The sequence below is a fragment of the Garra rufa genome, chromosome 3 (genome assembly GCF_049309525.1).
Source record: "Garra rufa chromosome 3, GarRuf1.0, whole genome shotgun sequence".
NCBI lineage: Eukaryota > Metazoa > Chordata > Actinopteri > Cypriniformes > Cyprinidae > Garra > Garra rufa.
Genome location: NC_133363.1, coordinates 57,492,124 through 57,516,710, shown reverse-complemented (window position 1 = coordinate 57,516,710; position 24,587 = coordinate 57,492,124). Strand labels below are relative to the sequence as shown.

Sequence of the window (24,587 nt, the reverse complement as noted above, 5' to 3'; positions counted from 1 at the left end):
TGTATAACCCCTCTTATTTTGCTAAAAACATTTTGCAGATTCTGCAAGGTGTATGTAAACTTTTGACCTCAACTGTATGTGTTTAGAGTTCCTAGTCTCCTAGTCTGACTCTGCATTTATTTGCAGTAATCAATAATAACAGTAATATTGTGAAATATTTTACAATTTGAAAAAGCTGATTTATATTTAAATATATTTTAAAATGTAATTTATTCCTGTGATGCAAAGCTGAATTTTCAGCATCATTACTCCAGTCTTTAGCGGCACATAATCATTCAGAAATCATTATATATGCTGATTTGCTGCTCAAGAAACTTTTAGTATCATTTATTTAAAATAAAAATCTTTTCTAACATTATAAATGCTTTCACTGTCACTTTTAATCAATTTACAACTGCATCTTTGCTCAGTAAAAGTATCAAATATGAATTATTAAAAAAGTATTACAGTATTAATCATACTTTCGAACTGCAGTATGATATGTACATTTCTTTTTCACTTCTTTATGAACTCTCAGGTCAAAAGCATGCAGTTTTTACATCATATTTACCCGACATTTGGCATCATTGCACACAACTACCAACTAAACTCTCAAGATTTTTGAAAGATTTAAAGCAACAAATGTGTTGTGTAACTAATGTAAAGTAAATAAATAATCAATTGTATAATAGTTCTTCCTCACAAGCACTCATAACAACCCAGAACCTTCAAAACAGGAAACATTTCCCAGCAGAAACAAAAGTATGCAATTTTGTATGCAACATGCATCAAACAGTCAATGAAGGGGGCTGGTTCACAGTATTTTTGTACCCCATATTGAGCTGTAAATAATTTCAGTGCGCTAAAATTATCCTCCTCTCATCTCTCTCTCCCAGGGTTCCCGTACGAGAAGGTGGTCCAGCGCACGTTGTACCTGCAAGTGCTAGATTATGACCGTTTTAGCAGGAACGACCCAATAGGAGAGGTGTCCATCCCCCTGAACAAGATGGATCTGGCCCACATGCAGACCTTCTGGAAGGAGCTGAAACCCTGCAGCGATGGCAGTGTGAGTAGATCTGTGTGTTTCTAATAAATGACCACTTCTGTCATTATGACATTTAAAGAAAGTTTTGAACAGTTTTACACCAAAGCAGGAGCAATAGACGCCAATAATAAGCGTCTAAAGAGTTGAAGTGACTGAAAGGGGTTGGCTAGGGGCAGGAACAATACAATGGTAATTGTGCAGTGGGTAGAATATGACGTGCAGAGCCTGAAGTAATGGCGCAGTGGGTGCTGTCAAATGTTTTAGCTCTTTTTTAGCCCTTTTACACAAGAACAAGAGATGCACGACTGTATCGTTGACATAAAGGGTTTTTGAAGTTCTCCAGGTAGGGTTTTTTCGGCATGAGACGTCCAAAAGATCTCCCATGGGCTCATTGATTTCAGCGTGAAAGTCCATCACTGGTGCTTAGTTCTTTGAAATGGTCCTGTGGTGTGACAAATGAATTGTGAAAAGTAGTTGAAGTCACTCAGTTAATATGAGGTGATTAGAACGGCATACAGTGGCTTGCAAAAGTATTCGGCCCCCTTGAACTTTTCCACATTTTGTCACATTACAGCCACAAACATGAATCAATTTTATTGGAATTCCACGTGAAAGACCAATACAAAGTGGTGTACACGTGAGAAGTGGAACGAAAATCATACATGATTCCACACATTTTTTACGAATAAATAACTGAAAAGTGGGGTGTGCGTAATTATTCAGCCCCCACTGGTCTGAGTGCAGTCAGTTGCCCATAGACATTGCCTGATGAGTGCTAATGACTAAATAGAGTGCACCTGTGTGTAATCTAATGTCAGTACAAATACAGCTGCCCTGTGACGGCCTCAGAGGTTGTCTAAAGGTGCGTTCCGATCGACAGGGTCCCTACGCAGTGTTCACTGCTCCCTACTCCCTTAGCACGGTATATCCGTTGAAGTGGACTTCGCTGACAATAATCGCTCATTTGGAATGCCCTGGAACGTCATCAAAGCAAATCAACGGCAGGTTACGCAGATTATGATTTAACATAAATAAATATTGTAATTTATTTTACTTTAAAATTTAAATACATATAAAATACTTATAAACGCATGTATCTAAAAAATATAGTCCAAATGTATATATTTAGACCGTTAACAGATTAACAGATTTTTGTGGTTTTATCTCACACACTTTTTTCCCCACACACAGCCTATATTTATCTATCCTGTGTAGGGCTGGGCGATTAATCGAAAAGTAATCGAAATCGACATTCAGAACCTATAATCGATCAAAATTTTCCAGGTCAATTATTTCAATTACTTTCCCTTTAAAAACACTACTGCGTGTGGAGTCACGTGACCCCGCTCCGTTACGTTCGTTATTCCGCCGACATGTCGATGGAGAGCTTAAACAGTATTTATACAGTAAAAAGTATTTACAGGATATACAAGAGTAATTTTATTTAGAAGAGATACTGCATATTTTCTACTTTTAATATTTATTATTATTTTATGAATAATTTATTTTGTTTCCAAAAGTGCAAGTTATTTATTTTCACTAATTCACGAAAAATGTGACTTTTCGTTTTAAGCAATGTGTGCTTTAATTTCAGTTGTTCAACACTGATGTTCAATAAATAATCATAGATAGTAGATAATGTGTGCACCCTTCATTCAAAAATCTCTCACTTGTAATATGTGAGCATATTTACTGTACAAAAACTTGTCAGCGAACTACGAGGGCAAAAAAATAAATATTATTTAAATATAATTAAATATAATTTTATTAATGAATAAAATAATCGTTCATTAATCGTAATCGGGTTAAAATGTTCAATTAATCGAGATTTTGATTTTAGGCCTAATCGCCCAGCCCTAATCCTGTGGTAACATTAAATAAAACAAGACAGAGCTTCACCCCGCCAGTTTTACTCTCATTAATAAAATACAATATGCAAATGTAACATGAATCGCCATAACCATTCATAAACACTCTAATTTGTATAATAATAACAACATTATTGCAACCGCTCCATTTCAGAGCCTTTAAAAAAACTTTAACGGCTCTGCTCCATCATTACTTCTAACTAGTGACGCGGTGCGCAATGACAGTTGGGTAGTTTTCCCCGTCCACTTCCTGTGACGTGAAGTAGCGATGTTCCCTTATTCCCTATGCCGTTCGCAGTGCCCTTCGAACTGAACATGTTCGCTCCCTTTGATTTGGAATCTCACTTAAGATGGCGGAATACCCTGTGAAGTCCACTTCGCAGTCCACTTACGGTCGAATGGAACGCACCTTAAGAGAATATTGGGAGCAACAACACCATGAAGTCCAAAGAACACACCAGACAGGTCAGGGATAAAGTTATTGAGAAATTTAAAGCAGGCTTAGGCTACAAAAAGATTTTTCCCAAGCCTTGAACATCCCACGGAGCACTGTTCAAGCGATCATTCAGAAATGGAAGGAGTATGGCGCAACTGTAAACCTACCAAGACAAGGCCGAACAAGGAGAGCGAGGAGGTGCTCAGAGATCTACAGCTCAGCTGGGGGAATCTGTCCATAGGACAACTATTAGTCGTGCACTGCCCAAAGTTGGCCTTTATGGAAGAGTGGCAAGAAGAAAACCATAAGAAGTCCCGTTTGCAGTTTGCCACAAGCCATGTGGGGGACACAGCAAACATGTGGAAGAAGGTGCTCTGGTCAGATGAGACCAAAATGCAAAACGCTATGCGTGGCGGAAAACTAACACTGCACATCACTCTGAACACACCATCCCCACTGTCAAATATGTGACCTTGGACCACAAAACCAGTCTTAAGTCACTGGGCTATATTTGCAATAGCCAAAAATACATAGTATGGGTCAAAATTATTGATTTTTCTTTTATGCCAAAAATCATTAGGAAATTAAGTAAAGATCATGTTCCATGAAGATTTTTTGTAAAATTCCTACTATAAATATATCAAAATGTAATTTTTGATTAGTAATATGCGTTGTTAAGAACTTAATTTGGACAACTTTAAAGGTGATTTTCTCAGTATTTTGATTTTTTTGCACCCTCAGATTCCAGATTTTCAAATAGATGTATCTCGACCAAATATTGTCCTATCCTAACAAACCATACATCAATAGAAAGCTTATTTTTTGAGCTTTCATATGATGTATATATCTCAGTTTTGTAAAATTTAACCTTATGACTGGTTTTGTGGTCCAGGGTCACATATGGTGGTGGCAGCATCATGCTCTGGGGGTGCTTCTCTTCAGCAGGGACAGGGAAGCTGGTCAGAGTTGATGGGAAGATGGATGGAGCCAAATACAGGGCAATCTTGGAAGAAAACCTCTTGGAGTCTGCAAAAGACTTGAGACTGGGGCGGAGGTTCACCTTCCAGCAGGACAACGACCCTAAACATAAAGCCAGGGCAACAATGGAATGGTTTAAAACAAAACATATCCATGTGTTAGAATGGCCCAGTCAAAGTCCTGATCTAAACCCAATCGAGAATCTGTGGCAAGATCTGAAAACTGCTGTTCACAAACGCCGTCCATCTAATCTGACTGAGCTGGAGCTGTTTTGCAAAGAAGAATGGGCAAGAATTTCAGTCTCTAGATGTGCAAAGCTGGTAGAGACATACCCTAAAAGACTGGCAGCTGTAATTGCAGCAAAAGGTGGTTCTACAAAGTATTGACTCAGGGGGCTGAATAATTACGCACACCCCACTTTTCAGTTCTTTATTTGTTAAAAAAATGTTTGGAATCATGTATGATTTTCGTTCCACTTCTCACGTGTACACCACTTTGTATTGGTCTTTCACGAGGAATTCCAATAAAATTGATTCATGTTTGTGGCTGTAATGTGACAAAATGTGGAAAAGTTCAAGGGGGCCGAATACTTTTGCAAGCCACTGTATGTGATCATTATGGAAAGAATGGAAGAATTTTGACCATAATAGACAATAATATCAGATAATATCAGATATGTGAACCTGGACCACAAAACTAGTCATAAGGGTCAATTTATTGAAATTGTGATTTATAGATTATCTGAAAGCTGCATAAATACGCTTTCCATTGATGTATGGTTTGTTGGGATTGAAAATCTGCAATCTGAGGGTGCAAAAAAAATAAAAATACTGAGAAAATCGTCTTTAAAGTTGTCCAAATGAAGTTCTTACTTAGAAATGCATATTACTAATCAGAATTTAAGTTTTGATATATTTATAGTAGGAAATTTACAAAATATCTTTATGGATCATTATCTTTACTTAATAACCTAATGATTTTTTGGCATGAAAGAAAAAAACAATCATTTTTAGGATTATTTTTACAGTAGGTTTCTGTGAATAGTTGGTCAAATATCAGAGCACATTTTTCAAATGTAATATTTTTTTGTGTAAAAAATGTAATTTAAACTTTTGTGTCTTATTTGCTATCATGAACTGGTTGTATATGAAATATATTTAATAATAATATTTAAGCTGAATATAATGTAAAAATCAAACATGAAATAATAAAAAGTTATTCATATAAAATATTTTAAAATGTAATTTAAGCTGTTGTGTCTCTGATTTGCTATCATGAAATTGTGTATATAATATACATTTATTAATATCTATAATTTTGATTTTTATTATATATACACATAATAAATATTAGTTCTGAATATATCATTTTAATGTAAACAAGAAAATAAAAAATATTATTCATATAAAACATAAAAAATGTAATTTAAGTAGTTGCTTATCTGATTTGCTATCATTAAATTGTATGTGTATATAATATACAATAATTAATATCTATAATAGTTATTTGTATTGTAAAAAATAATATTTATAATATTTATTTTTATTTATATATATATATATATATATATATATATATATATATATATATACACACACAATAAATATAATATAATGTAAACAAGAAAATTAAAATTAAATAAAAATAAAAATTAATTTAAAAAATGTAAGCTTTTATGTGTCTGATTTGCTATCGTTAAATTGTATGTGTATATAGTACACATTATTAATATCTAAAATATTTATTTTTATTGTACATAAAATATATTTATATATAATATTTTTTTATTATATATACTGTACACACATAATAAATATTATTACTGAATATAATAATATACTAATTTTATATAAAAAGTTATATATCTAAAAATATTTTAAAATAAAAAATTTATACTGGTGTGTGTGATTTGCAATCATTACATTCTGTGTGTATATAATATACATTTATTAATATCTCTTTTTATATATATATTTTTAATGTATATTTATCTAAAAAAAAATTCTTTCTTTCTTTTTACTTATTTTAATATGTGGAGACAAAAAGAGATGGTAGCATAAATATTAAGTTGAAGTGAAATTAAATATATTTATGAAACTATACATGAATTCACTGTAAACCATGGCTTTTTGGAGCTTATTGCTTTAATAATAGACAAACGCGGCAGCAAAATATCAGCATCAAACATTGAAAATCCTATAAAGGTCAACCACTGACTGAAATGTTTTTAGAATTATGTGCCAGGTTATTTCTCATAGAAAAATCTATGACCTCATACAAACCAGCTTGCGTGACAGAGAGGTTTAAACCAATGAACCGATGAACCGGTCTGGTACTGACCCACTGTGTTCTTTTCTTCAGGGGAGTCGAGGAGACCTGCTTCTGTCTCTGTGTTACAATCCCACTGCCAACACCATCACTGTGAGCATCATCAAGGCACGCAATCTCAAAGCCATGGACATCGGGGGAACATCCGGTATCAACATACATCCATAAAACCTCACCATTTATTTACCATCATAATGTTATAGTCAAGGGTGCACACAAGTTTTTTAGCCTGGTTCTCATAAGAGTACCTGGAGATTTGGTTTGGTCCTCACACTACACATAGTGTGACCCATTAAATATAACTCTAAAAAATTATTAATAAAAGTGATAATAATATAATTGGAATTTATTTATTTAAACAAAAATATATATAAATAAATAAAGTCCAATTTTATTATTATCACTTTTATTAATTTCATTAAAAAATTACTGAATTAAATAAATTTAATGTTTAGCATTTCATTTGTTTAATTCAGTCACATTGAATTAGCTTTTTATATTTCTGTAAAATTTTGTTTCAGTTTTAGTTTGAGATATTTGGTAATTCAGCCTAAACGTATTTTAATTTTAGAAAGGTTGTAAAATTGTAAAAAAAAAAAAAAAAAATCATCTAGTAATTGTTTTTTTTTTTCATCTTTGAAATTTATTTTTAATTATTTAAAAATTATTCTTTTCTTTTCTTTTTAGCATTAATTTTATTATTTTTTATATATATATTTATGTTTAACTTCGTTAAAACTCGTTTCTATTTCCGTTTTAGTTTTAGTAATTTTAGTAATTATAGTAATTCAGCTGAAACTTAGTTTTATTTCAGGTAGTTATTACAATTTTAATTTTAGAAAAGTTTTGCAAAATGTAGGTTTTTCATCTAGTTGCCGGCAACCCACCAAAATAAAAGCATCCTACTTTAGGTTTGAAAATGATGAAAATTCACATAAAATTCGTATAAAACATACGTTTACTAAAAATTAAATTTTTTATTTAATACTCCCTTTTTAAAACATAATACTACTACCACACTTTATTATTTTGTTTATTATTTTATTTAAACAAAAATATATATAAATAAATAAAGTCCAATTATATTCCCGAGCTCCCTCTACGAGGCAGGCTTACGCACTGAGATGGGGTCTGTTCGTTGACTGGTGTTCCTCTCGAGGAGAGGACCCACAGAGATGCACGATTGCAGTAGTGCTTTCCTTCCTGCAAGAGAAGTTGGAGCTCAGGCTGTCCCCTTCGACTCTCAAAGTGTCCGTTGCTGCCATTGCAGCGTATCACGATGCAGTAGATGGAACATCCCTGGGTAAGCACCAACTCATCGTGAGGTTCCTGCGAGGTGCAAGGAGGATTAACCCTCCCAGACCGCACCTCGTACCCTCTTGGGATCTCTCCGTCGCCCTCCGCGGCCTACGGGAGGCCCCATTTGAGCCACTTGCGTCAGTTGAGCTGAAATTCCTGTCACTTAAGACAGCGCTCCTGACTGCACTGGCCTCCATCAAGAGGGTAGGGGACCTACAAGCCTTCTCTGTCAGCGAAACGTGCCTTGAGTTTGGGCCCGGAGATTCTCACGTCATCCTGAGACCCCGGCCCGGTTATGTGCCCAAGGTTCCCACCACGCCCTTCCGCGATCAGGTGGTGAACCTGCAAGCTCTGCCCCCGGAGGAGGCAGACCCGGCTTCAGCGCTGCTGTGCCCTGTTCATGCTCTGCGCTTATACGTAGACCGTACTCGCCACTTCAGACGCACTGAGCAGCTCTTTGTCTGCTTCGGAGGTCAGCAGAAAGGGAATGCTGTCTCCAAACAGAGGTTGGCCCATTGGGTGGTGGAAGCCATCTCCCTGTCTTACTTGTATCAGGGAGAGCCATGCCCCTTAGGTGTTCGTGCCCACTCCACTAGGAGTGTTGCCTCATCCTATGCGTTGGCTCATGGCGCCTCACTAGCAGACATCTGTAGAGCTGCGGGCTGGGCGACACCTAATACCTTCGCTAGGTTCTACAACCTCCGCGTAGAGGCCGTATCCTCCCGTGTCTTAACATAAAGACTTCAGGTGAGCGGGAGGACGGCTGGTGTCGGCTTGCTGCGCCATTCCCACGTGGATCCGTGCGCCATTTTCCCAGAACTCTGGGTCCTCCATGCCCCGCAGTCAGGCCTAGATGCGGAGTAGTCCCTGACTGTGATCCTGCCTGGGTCTCCTTCACCCCGCAGGTTGTGGCTATATTTTTCAATAATTCCAGCGGAGAAGACCGCTGTTTCCCTCGTGTATCCCTAAGAAGCTTTATGGATATATTGAATTATTTTCATTTCCACATGTGAAGATCTCATGTGCTCCACCCCCCAACCCATGCTTCAGTACATCTGGCATCCCTGTGGGGCCCCCTCTACTGTCCCCCAGGGCGTTGGGAAGGTTACGTTACAATTTCCATCTGCTGACACGTCCGCCTGTCAGCACGTGGGGTTGTGCGTAACGCGGCGTCAGGGTCGTGGCCTGTTCCATAGGGTCTGTTCCCATATGTAACGTCGTAGTGAAACGACTGAAGGGGAACGTCTAGGTTACGAAGGTAACCCTCATTCCCTGAAGGAGGGAACGGAGACATTGCATCCCCTGCCACGACCCTGGCGTAGCGCTGACGCCGGCTCGCTCCGGCTCTTCAGCAGAAACCTGAATGACTGCATGCCGCCCTCTTATATACCCGTATGTACTGGGGAGTGGTTTGGCATGCAAATGCCACTCGCCAATTTTCATTGGCCTTTTGAAAAAGGCTCAGAGATGATTGGACTCTCAAGCGAGTTCCCATATGTAACATCTCCGTTCCCTCCTTCAGGGAACGAGGGTTACCTTCGTAACCTAGACGTAATTCAGCTGAAACTTAGTTTTATTTCAGGTAGTTCCTGCAATTTTAATTTTAGAAAAGATTGCAAAATGTAGGTTTTTCATCTAGTTGCGGGCAACCCGACCAAAATAAAAGCATCCTACTTTAGGTTTGAAAATGATGAAAATTCGCATAAAATTTGTATAAAACATACGTTTACTAAAAAATAATTGTATTTTTATTTAATACTCCCTTTTTAAAACATAATACTACTACCACACTTTATTATTTTGTTTATTATTTTATTTAAACAAAAATATATATAAATAAATAAATTCCAATTATATTATTATCACTTTTATTCATTTTATTAAAAAATGACTGAATGAAATGAATTGAATATTTAGAATTTCATTTGTTTAATTCAGTCACATTGTATTAGCTTTTTATATTTCTGTAAAATGTTGTTTCAGTTTTAGTTTGAGATATTTGGTAATTCAGCTTAAACTTATTTTAATTTTAGAAAGGTTATAAATTTGTAAAAAAAAAAAATTCATCTAGTAATTGTTTTTTTTCATCTTTGAAATTTATTTTTAATTATTTAAAAATAATAATTATTATTATTTATTTTCTTTTCTTTTTAGCATTAATTCATAAAAATAATTTCATTTAATTTAATTAATGCATATTATTGTATTATTTTTTATATTTATGTTTAACTTTAATTTGTTTTTATTTCCGTTGAAATGAAATGAATTGAATGTTTAGCATTTAATTTGTTTAGTTCAGTCACATTGTATTAGCTTTTTATATTTCTGTAAAATTTTGTTTCAGTTTTAGTTTGAGATATTTGGTAATTCAGCTTTTAAATTTTAGAAAAGGTTGTAAAATTTAAGTTTTTCATCTAGTAATTATGTTTTATTTTATTTCAGCTTTTAAATAAAAATATAATTATTGTATAGATCAATTTTTAAACCTAAATTGGCAAGCTTTTCTTTTGTCAGTACACAAATGTGCGCTCTGAACTTGTTTACACAGCGCATTTTCTTATTTTGGTCATGCATGTGGACCTGCGGACCACTTATGTGCACCCCTGCTTATAGTCATAATCCTGTAGCTCATCTGGTATAATATAGCACTAGCACACCACCATGGGTTTGATTCCCACAGGACACACTGTATATATGTTTACCTTCAATCTACTGTAAGTTATTTCACAAAGCATCTGCTAAATGAATGTAATATAGTTATATTCTGTCCACTGAGTACTTATGGGATTTCTGTGAAAATGTCCTTGTCAAGGTGCCATCTGCGCAGTAATCATCTCCAGTGTAATTTAGAATTCATTGCAGGAATTCTGATTCCCTGAACGCGACTCGCTGTGGACCCGTTCCCTGTTTGTATGCGTTTCAGACCCCTACGTCAAAGTGTGGCTGATGAACAAAGATAAACGAGTGGAGAAGAAGAAGACGGTGGTGATGAAGAGGTGTTTGAACCCTGTCTTTAATGAGTCCTTTCCCTTTGATGTCCCCGCTCACGTCCTCAGAGAGACCACCATCGTCATCACAGTCATGGATAAGGACAGACTGAGCCGCAATGATGTCATAGGCAAGGTGCGATGTCACAAACTACACAGAAATATTAGAATGTTAGAAATCTTTTGTAACAATATAAACTAGTGTTCACAAATTTGGTGTGTGTTGAGAGTAATTAATACTTTTATTCAGCAAGGATGTGTTAAACTGATAATCAAAGAATCCTGTTCCAAAAATAGTATTCCTGTTTTTAGCATTGACAATGAATCAGTATATTAGTATTGTTTAACACTAAAAAAATCAGCTTTTCCACCATAGGAATTATATTTTAAAATGTATTACAATAGAAGAACATTATTTTAAATTGTAATATTTCACAGTATTGCTGCTTTCCGTGTATTTTTGATCAAATAAATGCAGCCTTTATGAACATAAGGCACTTCTGTAAAAACATTAAAATCTTTAATAAATAAAATAAATATGTAAGATTTAAGTAATGTGAACTTACAGCTATATATAATTTCAGACGTACTAATAGCATATACATTTACATTATACATATCTATCAGCTTGGCCGATTATTGGCGCTAATACTAAGGGTTTTTATGGGATGGATTTATCGTGTCGGTCATTTTCAAAACCGATTTTGTAATAAAATAATTGTTAAATTCATTTGGAGACAGTTTTTGTTAGAGCCCTTTTTATTCTTAATTTTGACATGAATTTTAATTTTTCACCGGACATACAGTTGGGGGCAAAAATTGCAGAATCTGCAAAAGGTTCATTATTTTACCAAAATAAGAGGGATCATATAAAATGCATGTTATTTTTTTATTTAGTACTGATCTGAGTAAGATATTTCACATTTACATATAGTCCACAAGAGAAAATAATAACCGAATTTTAAAAATGACCCTGTTCAAAAGTTTACGTCCCCTTGATTCTTGATACTGTGTTGTTACCTGAATGATCCACAGCTGTGTTTTTTTGTTTAGTGATAGTTGTTCATGAGTCCCTTGTTTGTCCTGAACATTTGGACTCTTTCCAACAATAACTGTATGATTTTGAGATCCATCTTTTCACACTGAGGACAACTGAGGGACTCATATGCAACTATTACAGAAGGTTTGAACGCTCACTGATGCTCCTGAAGGAAAAATAATGCATTAAAGGTATAGTTCACTCAAAACTGAAAAAAGATGTAGGTGACTTTGTTTCTTCAGTAGAACACTAACAAAGATTTTTTTAAATCAAACCATTGCAGTCTGTCAGTCACATAATGGCAGTCAATGGGCATACACAGACAAAACCAAATAAAACCCTGTGGCTCGTGACGATACATTGAGGTGTTAAGACACAAAATGAACTGTCTGTGCAAGAAACTGAACAGTATTTATACCATTATTTACCTCTCATCCACCGCAACATTCAACTGTCCTAAGCGCGTTCACAACAGTAGCACGCATTAAAAGCCAGGGGGTTAAAACTTTTGAATCTGAAGATCAGATTAAATTGACCTTATTTTGTCTTTTGGGGAACATGTAAGTATCTTCTGTAGTTTCTGACAGACAGTACTAAATATAAAAATATATGATATTTAGGCAAAATAAGAAAAATGTACACATCCTCATTCCATTCAAATGTTTACACCCCTGGCTCCTAGTGCAATGTTTTCCTTCTAGAGCATCAGTGAGCGTTTGAACCTTCTGCAATAGTTGCATATGAGCCCTCAGTTGTCCTCAGTGTGAAAAGATGGATCTCAAAATCATACAGTCATTGTTGGAAAAGCAAAGAATTTGTGGGGCCTGAAGGATTTTTCTGAAGAACAGTGGGCAGTTTAACTGTTCAGGACAAACTCATGAACTCATGAACAATTATCACTCTATCACAAAAAAACACAGCTGTGGATCATTCAGGTAACAACACAGTATTAAGAATCAAGTGTATGTAAACTATTGAACAGGCTCATTTTATAAATCTAGCTATTATTTTTTTTATGATCCCTCTTATTTTGGTAAAATAATTAACATTTTGCACTTCCTGCAAGGTGTATGTAAACTTTTGACCTCAACTGTATACTAATTAATTTGAATTTATTCAGTGTAATGAAGTTTATCCAAAAGACACTAATTAAACTACATTAAAGAAACAGTTTTCAAATTGCTAGGTTTCCCAATAAATGACAAGTAACACTTTGAGTTGAACATTACATTTTAAAATAGAAAGTCTGAAATAGTATTTTCTTGTAAAACATACTCCAGTAATCTTGGTTTTACTTACAACTTGAAAAAAAAAAAACATTTTTATAGAGTACAAAATGGTCATTTAATTATATATTTTTTTAGTTTGTAGGTTTATAGCTTTATTGGTAAATTACTTCAGTGAAAGCACAATCTTTATTTGTTCACCTTCTCTGTGTTTTCATGCCATATTTCTAGATCTATCTCTCATGGAAGAGTGGCCCAGCGGAGGTAAAGCATTGGAAAGACATGATGAGTCATCCGCGCACTGCCGTTGCCCAATGGCACGCTCTCAAAGCTTGAAGGACCCGCCCACCAAAAGTAAACAACACCTTCAAAACCCTGTTGATATGCACAAGTTTAAACACGGGTACCAAAAGCCATCCAACTATCTTTCTTTCTGTCTCTCTCTTCCTCCCTTCTCAATTTTTCTCCTGCAGTTTGTTTATGGAGACCCTTCCTTTATTCACTGCTTTTACTTTTTCCCACCAAAAAGAGGCTAAGCACTGCCAAGAAGACTGGAAGAGAAAGTCTTGCGTAACCGAGAGAGGTAAACAGACTCGTCTTCCTTGAGAAAAAAAAAGTTTGACAACTCGACTGTTCTCTGAACAGCTGGACCGCGGAACAGGGTGACCTCTATCATCGAACTTCAATCGCTGAACTTGAAACGGCTGAAAACAATCTCCCGATTGCCATGTTTGTGTCTCACCGTCCCTCTGAGCGTTCGTAACGATCCGGAAAGGATCGCAACCACAGTGCAATACCTAGCTGAAAGAGGGATGAACGTGTTCTGTGTTGGACTTCGTCACCTCTTGATGTTTTTCTCGGAACAGTGTAGAAAATTTGCTGGAACTCTTCGTCGTCTGTATGTACTGTGGGTGCTGTTATGTGACAGAAAAAAAGATGTCTTGTTTAAAAAAAAAACGGAGAAAAACTTAAAAATTCAAACTCACTTTAATTGACTGGATCAGTTCAAGTGCGTAAGGGAAATACGTTCGAACAATTTTAGAACATTCCAACAAATGTATAAAACAAAAAACGGGAATTCTCTCGTTTAACAATCCTCATTAGTGGGTCTACGCAAGTACATGAATGCAAATGTTTCTAGCCATGTCTGCTTGATTTGAATGCGTTTCAACCTGGTATTAAGATGCGTTTTCAGTGATCCAAAAGATGCGGAAGTTACTTCTATATTACTTCCGCAGAAGCGCCGAGAATGGCACACAAATGCAATAGATTGAAAGAAGCCATTACGCTGCTTACAAGCAAATGGGAAAGGAAGCGAATGGAAATAATAACAGTAACAGATTTGGATCGTAATCTATGTGTTTTAGCACAATATAGTGAAGTTTGATTACATTTGACCACATGAGTGTGCCAGTGTTGGGGAAAGTTACTTTTAAAAGTAATGCAATAAATATTGAGTTACGCTCTAAAAAAGTAACTAATTACGTTACACTTTTTATGGAAAGTAATGCGTTACTTTTTAAATCTGGGCAGGGCTTGCTTGTTTGTTTTTAATATAAAAAGTTCTATTTTTGGCAAATGTAAAAGCCTTTTCACACCAAAAGCCTCAGGCTTGGAGAAAAGTACATTCACGTTTGTACAGTAGACTGCAGAAGAAAAAATGTCAACTCTTCAGCAATAAAAAAGGGAAAACAAATGTTAGATTATCTTGAGTAAGTAACATCTTACGTACAATTTCTCTCAACATGGGAACAGGAGAGCTTTTAATTAATAAACGGTGGGGAAAGTAACTGGCGGTACTTATTTGAAAAAGTAACTCAGATATTTTCTTGTCAATTAAAAAAGTAATGCGTTACTTTACTAGTTACTTGGAAAAAGTAATATTATTCCGTAACTTGCGTTACTTGTAATGCGTTACCCCCAACACTGTGAGTGTCTACACCAGCGTTAAGGTCCTTGCCGAAATTTTTCATATTTATCAAAATTCTTCAGAAACTCAAGGTCTCAAAGCGCCTCTCAAAACGCTTGCTACAAATGCAAAAATGCAGAAAAGTGAACCTGATCTGAAATGGATGGGTGAAATGGAGCTTTTCGAAATTCAGAATCGGTTAAACCACTGCATAACAAAATGATTCACTGTTTTAAAGCGCTCCAGTCGGAAATCATTTGTTTCATATCGGGACTATCGCGTATTGCAAATCATTTGATTTAGAACAGAATGGGTTCATGAATCATTTCACAAATTGAATGATTTAAATCATATGATTCGCGATACATACACGATTTGAAGTCCTGATCTAAATCAAATGATTTCAGAGCGTGAATCATTTGTTTTAGATCATGATTTCGGGGCGATTTCACAAATCTTTTTTCAGATTTTTTTTTATGAAACAGTAGAAAACATCAAACCCTCAAAGGCAGTACAGTTATAAAAACAAAACAAAAAAAATGTAATTATACACAAATACAAATCCCTTAAGAAAAGTAACTGTGGTTTCACCATAGTAAAAGTGTAGTACACTTTGAAATACTTTAGTAGTAATACTTTGTATGTCCTTCACTTTATTTATGCCATTTTTCATTAGTATGTTTTAATTTATCTATTTTATCTTTTTTTCGAATTTGAAAGAGAAGTCATTGTTTGCTAAGAGATTGATTGAAGACCTTGAAAATCAAAAACTTGTGCTTGAAAAGTCCTTGAAAGTCCTGAAATTACATTTTTGCAGTATCTGTATGAACCCTGGCAACGTGAGGTTGTATTGAATTTTTAATGTGTGAAAATTTTGGACAAGAAGTTTTACAAACTAAAACAACTAAAATCATAAAGACATTTGTTGGTTTAAATAAAATTAACATGAACTGTAATGAAATAAAATTCTATAAGAAAACTTTTTTACTTCAACTAGTTACCAAGTGTAATTTAAAAATATAATATAAAATAATATATAAATATAAAACAAAATCAGCTAAAAACGACAAAAGCATAACAGAATTACTAATGCTAACTAAAATGAAAACAAAAAATAGAAAAATAACAAAATATTAATAAAAACTATAATAGTCACGACAAAATCAAATTTAATGTATTTTCGACTAGCTCTGGAAGTGGTTGAGAGTGGACAAGCTCAAAATATTTTTAATTATTAGTTGTTATCCTAAATTTTGACATTAATTTTCATTTTTCATTTTTACATATAATCGTGTATGTATGTATGTATGTATATATATATATATATATATATATATATATATATATATATATATATATATATATATATGTGACCCTGGACCACAATACCAGTCATAAGGTTAAATTTGACAAAACTTAGATTTTTGCATCATGATATGAATCAATAAATAAGCTTTCTATTAATGTATGGTTTATTAGGATAGGACAATATTTGGCTGAGATACATCTATTTGAAATCAGAAATCTGAGGATGCAAAAAAATCAAAAAGACTGAGAAAATCACCTTTAAAGTTGTCCAAATTAGGTTCTTAACAATGCATATTACAAATCAAAAATTACATTTTGATATGTTTACAGTAGGAATTTTACAAAAAATCTTCATGGAACATGATCTTTACTTAATTTCCTAATGATTTTTGGCATAAAAGAAAAATAAAAAATTTTGACCCATACAATGTATTTTTGGCTATTGCTACAAATATACCCCAGCGACTTAAGACTGGTTTTGTGGTCCAGGGTCACATATATCGGTTCAAAATATCGGTTATAAGTCTACCGGATCTGTAATAATCAGTATCGGCATTGACTAAAACTAACTAAAATGAAAACAAAAAATATCAAAATAGTAACTGACTCAAAATATTAATAAAAAACTATAATAGTCACGATGAAAACAATCTAATTTTATCTGATTTAATGTATTTTTGACTATCTCTGGTAGTGGTAGAAAATAGACAAGCTCAACATGTTTTTTTATTATTAATCCTAAATGAAAATATTTATTAAATTGCAGAATAGATGTCATTTTATTATATCTTTTTATTGTAATAATAAAAACTGAAAGATGATTTTGCCACAATATTCCCCAATGTTCAATTTACACTAAACTCACAACATGTCTTTAAACACCAAATATTTTCAAACAGGTTATGATTATGTTATCAGAGGTGTAAAGAGTACCCGGAAACCATACTTGAGTAAAAGTACAGATACCTTACTGTAAAAATTACTCCGTTGCAAGTTACAAGTCACCAATTCCAATAAGACTTGAGTAAAAGTCTTAAAGTATCCGATTTTAAAAGAACTTAAGTATTTTACTCGTACTGAACGTAGGCTCAAAGAACACAAAGAAATGTGTATAACAAGAAACCGTTTATTTGTGAGAATTTATTTAAATCCTAATATAGAAATGAAATTGAACACCTTAATGTTTCAAAATGGCAGAACAAGTCAGTCTCAGTCAAACTCAAAAACTGTTTAAAAATTGAAAAATTAATTTAAAAGCATTTTTAGTGCATTTAAAATTAAGCATATATTCACTTATTCAGTTTAAAATATATTATCTTAGCATTCCACAAAGTTTCCAAAAAAAGAAAAGAAAAAAGAATTCACACATTACTGATAAAAGTATATAAAATATCGCCTAATGCCCCAAATTATATACACAATACTAGAACACATATTATTCCAAATAAATGTTTAAAGTTGTTTAATGTTAAAACCTTGTTTAAAACTATTTAAAGTAACTGATTATAGCAAAATATAGATTCTAATTATTTGGGATATAAAAGTTTCATAGGATAAAACAATTTGCATTGATTTGTAATGATTTGCCATCCCTCCTGTTTCACATTTTTGAATGAATAGTAAAAAAAAAAATCCATTATTTCATCTGACAATTCACGATGCCTTGATGGCATACAAATATTCACTTTTGCTGATGGAAAAGGGCATAAAGTCTCTGAAAGAAACTTTAAAAGAAAACGCATAGCATCATTACTGTACATTATAACATTACTCACATGGGGATTTTGAATTCCGCACAGAGATTCCGTTCACGTTCATGTGGAGTAGTCTCATTTAGCACATAGGTAAATAGCATCCAGTACCTTCAGCACCCTGCAGATGGCGATATCGCCTCTTCCGCTCAAGAAATTACCCATAGCAGAAAAAGATGCCGACTTGTTGCGCACAATCACAATGTAATGAGTAACGGTAAGTGTACGTTCAAATGTAGTGGAGTAAAGAGTACATATATTACATAAAAAATGTAGTCGAGTAGAGAGTAAAAGTTGCTTATATTTTTGATACTCAGTACAAGTAAAAAGTAGCCAAAAAAATACTTAAGTACAGTAACGAAGTCCATTTACTCAAATACTTTACACCACTTACTGTAATTTAATATTATTATTATTCATATTCATATTATTTAAATATTATTTGATTTATATAATAATAATAACTGAAAGATTTCAGTTTGCCCCAAATGTTGTCGTTAGAGTTAACTTACTGTATACTAAACTCAAAATATCAAATATTTTTTAATTGGCTGATTGTGTCTCATCGCTTTGCATTTTCTCTTTCATTAAAGACACTTTATCATTGGAAACTTCCATGGTTTTGACTAACAAGTGAGAATATTCACTTCATAGTGAAGCAGCATGCTTTGTTTTGTCTCGTCTAGTTGTGTTATTGAAAGTGAACAAGCTCAAAAATGTGTTTAATTTCATTCAGTTGTATTTGGATCCACAACAGCGTATCTTAATACCAGGTGTAAACAGGACCTTAAATTATATATATATATATATATATATATATATATATATATATATATATATATATATATATATATATATATATTTATACATACATACATTGGCCAAAGCATTTGTGTACTTGCGTAGACTATGTTACTGACTTTTCTTCCGAAGCGAAATAAGATAGATAAGATAGGAGTGATTGTTTGAAGCCTGTGTGTCGGCACATTCGCCTTTGTGCTAGAAGCAGAATAACAGAAATCCTTTTATCTAAACTAGCATTCCTCATGTAACGTACACATCTTGCAGAGGATTGCATCAACCACTTAACCAGTATGCAATGACACTGCCAATGTGAGTTCAACGCTGCCAAAACGCACTTCATTTCTTTTCATTTCCAAAAGGGCTGAAGAAGTTCTTACTGTCCCTCCAAAATAAGACGTGCAATTTAAAACCTAACTGAACTAAAGAAAAAGAGCATAAGCAGGAAAATATAGTAAGTTCTGTAATTGTCTGTGCGTCTTTAGCTTAGTGTGTGTGTTTGTATGCGTCTGTCGCTGTCTGTATTTGTGTATTTGTTGAGGATCACAGCGGCCATTCGATTTGTTCCTTACCATACTTATGCTGCCTTCAAGTCTTTAACATGGTTTTAGCTGAAATAAAATAGTCATAACATTAACTCCAGTAAGTTTCTGCAACAAAATAAAGTGCAAATAGTTGGGTTTCCATCCACATCTTACACTGTTCTCCCTTGAGGAGGATATATTTCTTTTATTTGGTAAGAAGACATGGATAAACTATGACGGAAGCTACTGACATTTGCTAAATAAATCATTTAATATTTAGTTTTAATTAATTTTGTGCCAACAATTTTTTTGACAAATTGTTTTTAATTTTAGTTTTAATATGCACACCAATATTGTATACTATAAATTATTCTGTATGTGTATATACTACACATAGAGGGTACATTTTATTCATTTTCATGAATCATAAAATGTATTACATTTAAGAAAACAGCTCTGTTTTTTTACTTTTTATTACATTTAAGAAAATAGTTAGATTGTTTTGGATGCCAGAAGTATTGAAATTTATTAATCATTCATATTTAAGAATTAATTAAGAAATAATAATTCTGAATGTTGCAAAAATGATTTGGAACAAACATGAAAAACAAAACACTTTATTTTGAAAAGAAAAGAAAATATTTGGTGTATTTTTATTTTATTTATTTATTTATTTATTGCTGTTTGTTTGTTTGTTTGGTTTTGTTTTGTGTTGTTTTTTTGTTTGTTTGTTTTTTGGTGCCAGAAGTATTGAAAATTAAATTCAATTAAATTAAATTATTTAAATTTACATTTAAGAAAACAGTTCTGTTATTATTTTATTTTTATTTTATTTTGTTGGTCCCAGAATTATTGAAATTTAATTTAATTTAATTTAATTTAATTTAATTTAATTTAATTTAATTTAATTTAATTTAATTTAATTTAATTTAATTTAATTCTAAATGTTGCAAAACTAATTTGGAACAAACATGAAAAACAAAACTCCAATTTTTTGTTTTTGCAATATTCAAGGTTTTTTTGTTGTTGTTGTTGCTGTTGTTTGTTAGTTTTTTTTGTTGTTGTTTTTTTACATTTAAGAAAATAGCTCTATTTTTGTGTTCCAGAAGTAATACAAATTTAATTTAATTTAATTTAATTCTGAATCTTGCAAAAATGATTTGGAACAAACATGGGAAAAAAAAAACTTTATTTTGAAAAGAAAAGAAAATATTTGGTGTATTTTTATTTTATTTATTTATTGCTGTTTGTTTGTTTGTTTGTTTGTTTGTTTGTTTGTTTGTTTGTTTGTTTGTTTGTTTGTTTGTTTGTTTGATTGTTTGTTTGGTTTTGTATTGTTTTTTTGTTTTTTTGTTTTTTGGTGCTAGAAGTATAGAAAATTAAATTAAATTAAATTAAATTATTTTTTTTTAATTCTGAATGTTGCAAAAATAATTTTTAACAAACACATTATTTTTGTAATATTCATGGTTTGTCATTTGTTGTTTGTTTTGTTTTGCATTTAATTTACATTTAAGAAAATAGTTCTGTGATTTTTTTTTTTTTTGTCCCAGAATTATTTAAATTTAATTTAATTTAATTTAATTTTATTTTATTTTATTTTATTTTATTTTATTTTATTTTATTTTATTTTATTTTATTTTATTTTATTTTATTTTATTTTATTTTAAATGTCACAAAACTAATTTGGAACAAACATGAAAAACAAAACCCCAATTTTTTGTTTTTGCAATATTCAAGTTTTTGTTTTTTTTTTTGTTTTTTGTTGCTGTTGTTTGTTAGTTTTTTTGTTGTTGTTTTTTTACATTTAAGAAAATAGTTCTATTTTTGTGTTCCAGAAGTATTACTAATTTATTTTAATTTAATTTAATTTAATTTAATTCTGAATGTTGCAATAATAATTTTGAACAAAAATGAAAAACAAAACAAAATAAAAAAATGCAATATTCAGGGTTGTTTTTTTTTTTTTTTTTTTTTTTTTTTTGCACAAGTTAACTTGGATGGAAATGTGTGTAATACTTTAGAGCTGTGTTTCTCAAAGTGGGAAAATCTAATAATTAAATAAAAATAAAGTTAAAATATATAAATCATTTTTAGAGAGAGAGATAGCTATTTGTTTACCTGCCTATCAAATGACCATTAGCTTACATCACAAAAGCATGAACATATATCCAATATATTTTTCAATTATTAATTATTTGTCTTTTCTCAAAATCTCAGGGGCATCTAAGTACACATTTTAGCTCAAAAGTTTTTCAGCTGACAAAAAAAGTTCCTGCTTTAGAGAATGATATAAAAGGTAATTCGGTTGCACAAACCTCTCAGCTCATAAACCACATAAATGAGTATTATTTTGTAGCTTTTTGTTCATTCTTCATGAGAAAATGCACACAAACCGAACTGTACCATCAACATTCACAATTAGAGCTTATTATTTTAGCAATTAGCTCCTGGCATAATTCTTGAATCAACATGCCGCTCAATGAAAATAATTACGCTAATTGCGACAGCGTTCATATGGTCTCATCTCATAAACACGATCGTTTGGAAACACGACTTGAAGGCAGCATTAACCTGGCGCAGAGCATAATATGCGTTATAAATGGCAGGTCCGCAGGATATAATAGCAATACTATCACATTTTGTTTTTCGAATAACATTTTGTATGCTGCGTTTGCTAATGTGTTACTTATGTAACGGAGAAAAGGCAAATATAGAAAGGGAAGATTTCAAATTGTTACCATGTCAACAGTTAAATTAGGAGAAATAGCTATACTTATTATACCAGACCACAAAACTTCTTTGAAGAAGCGAGCTGCTTACTTGAAATCATAAGGCAATGTACTGTAGATAAGCAATATTTGTGTACAACAGTAATGTAAAGGGTTAACTTCAGGGTTAGGACATCCGTTCGTACTGGTTCGACTTGAAACACACATACAAACACACACGCAGTGCTTCAGGAAGCGAAACATCCATCACCTTTCTCCCCTCCATATGCCTGTGCTCTTAGTGTCAGAGCAGACGTTGGACGTGAATATCACTGCCAGACGTTTCTCGCAGCCTGTCCTCCTCCCCGACTAACACGCTGTGACAGACGCGTCCTCAAAGACACTAAAGGAAGAGTGGGAGGCGAGAGTTTAAAGGCCAAAAAACAGACCAAAGTGAGAGCAAGACCTAAAAAAAATATTCAAGCACTTCAGAAAAACTTCGTGTACTGTGTTTCTCAGTCGTTGAAGGTGGGTTCAATAGAATTAACTAAAGTGAAAACGGAGAGGGTGGATGAACGTGTGTGGATTCATTTATTTGGACTTGGAAGCAGGACCGTCGCTTGAAATCATGGTTGATTTTAATGTTTTTAATGTTGCGTAGCCCCGCCCACACTGCAATCTTATTGGTCCAAATTCTGCATCATGCAGCATTATTTTATTTTATTTTTTTATTTTTATGATAACCAGATGTGTGGCATAATGCCCAGATTTTCAAAGGAGATTTTATTTTATTTTATTTTAATTTTTTCTAATAATCAGATGTGTGGCATAATTCCCAGATTTACAATGGAGATATTATTATTATTATTTATTTTTTTCTAATAACCAGATGTGTGGCATAATGCCCAGATTTTCTAAGGAGATTTTATTTTATTTTATTTTTTTACTATTATTTTTTTTAATAACCAGATGTGTGGCATAATACCCAGATTTACAATGGAGATTTTATTTTATTATATTTTTATTTTTTAATAACCATATGTGACCCTGGACCACAAAACCAGTCATAAGGTTAAATTTTACAAAACTGAGATGTATACATCATATGAAAGCTCAATAAATAAGCTTTCTATTGATGTATGGTTTGTTAGGATAGGACAATATTTGGCCGAGATACATCTATTTGAAAATCTGGAATCTGAGGGTGCAAAAAAATCTAAATACTGAGAAAATCACCTTTAAAGTTCTCCAAATTAAGTTCTTAACAATGCATACTACTAATCAAAATTTACATTTTGATGTGTTTACAGTAGGAATTTTACTAAAAATCTTCATGGAACATGATCTTTACTTAATTTCCTAATGATTTTTGGCATAAAAGAAAAATCAATAATTTTGACCCATACTATGTATTTTTGGCTATTGCTACAAATATACCCCAGCGACTTAAGACTGGTTTTGTGGTCCAGGGTCACATATGTGTGGCATAATGCCTAGATTTACAATGGAGATTTTATTTATTTTATTTATTTCTAATAATCAGATGTTCAGCCACCCACCAACAGTATACCCGCCTTAAAACTGACAATTTAGGCAACTTTATGGATTTTAAAATGTCATATTTGAATTAATAAATAAAGAATAAATTATTAATAAAAAAAAGTCCAGTGCTTTTAACAAAAATCCAAGCACATTTTTAAATCTCACATGTGTCAAATTATTAATACTAAATTTTAATATTTACTTATGTATTTTATTAATAATATTTATAACTGTATGGATGATTTTGCCAAATTATTTCACAAATGTTAACAACATATACTCATAAAATGTCTTTAAAGTATTTTCTAACTGGTTGTAATTGTGTCTTGTGATATTATTGTTATTATTATTATTATTATTATTGTTATTATTATCATCATCAGAGGAAGAATTAAGTATTTATTAATATTAGTTTTACTTATTATTATTATTATTATTATTATTATTATTATTATTTTTATTTTCATCTTATATAAGATGATGATGATGATGAGTATTATTTAAATATTTATAAATAGTTGTTTTTATTTATTAATAATAATAATAATATATTTTTATTTATTTACTATTTAGTTATAGAAACTATTTAAATATTTATTCATATTAGTTTTATTTATTTTTTATTTAATATATTTTTATAATAATAAATAATTGTTTTATTTATTTATTTATTTATTATTATTAAAATATTTTTCATTTATTTACTATATTTCTATAATAATAACAACTAAGATGGCTAAATTAGTTATTATTGGTAATAAAAATTGGTTATTTTTATTATTATTTTAAAAATGTTTTTTTATTTACTATATTTTATAGTAACAATAAAAACTGGAAGATGGTTAATTTACTTCTT

The 24,587-nt window shown here is 32.3% G+C and overlaps 1 protein-coding gene across 1 annotated transcript in view; it reads left to right on the top strand.

Moving 5' to 3' along the window:
- The window catches only part of syt7b (synaptotagmin VIIb), a 141,402-nt gene extending 127,881 nt beyond the window's left edge, over window positions 1–13,521 (top strand). Inside the window, exons 11-14 of the mRNA XM_073836714.1 lie at window positions 876–1,045; window positions 6,668–6,782; window positions 10,857–11,056; window positions 13,417–13,521. Coding sequence (XP_073692815.1) covers window positions 876–1,045; window positions 6,668–6,782; window positions 10,857–11,056; window positions 13,417–13,521 — 590 coding nt within the window. The remainder of the gene's footprint in view (window positions 1–875; window positions 1,046–6,667; window positions 6,783–10,856; window positions 11,057–13,416) is intronic.
- The last annotated feature ends 11,066 nt before the right edge of the window (window positions 13,522–24,587 follow it).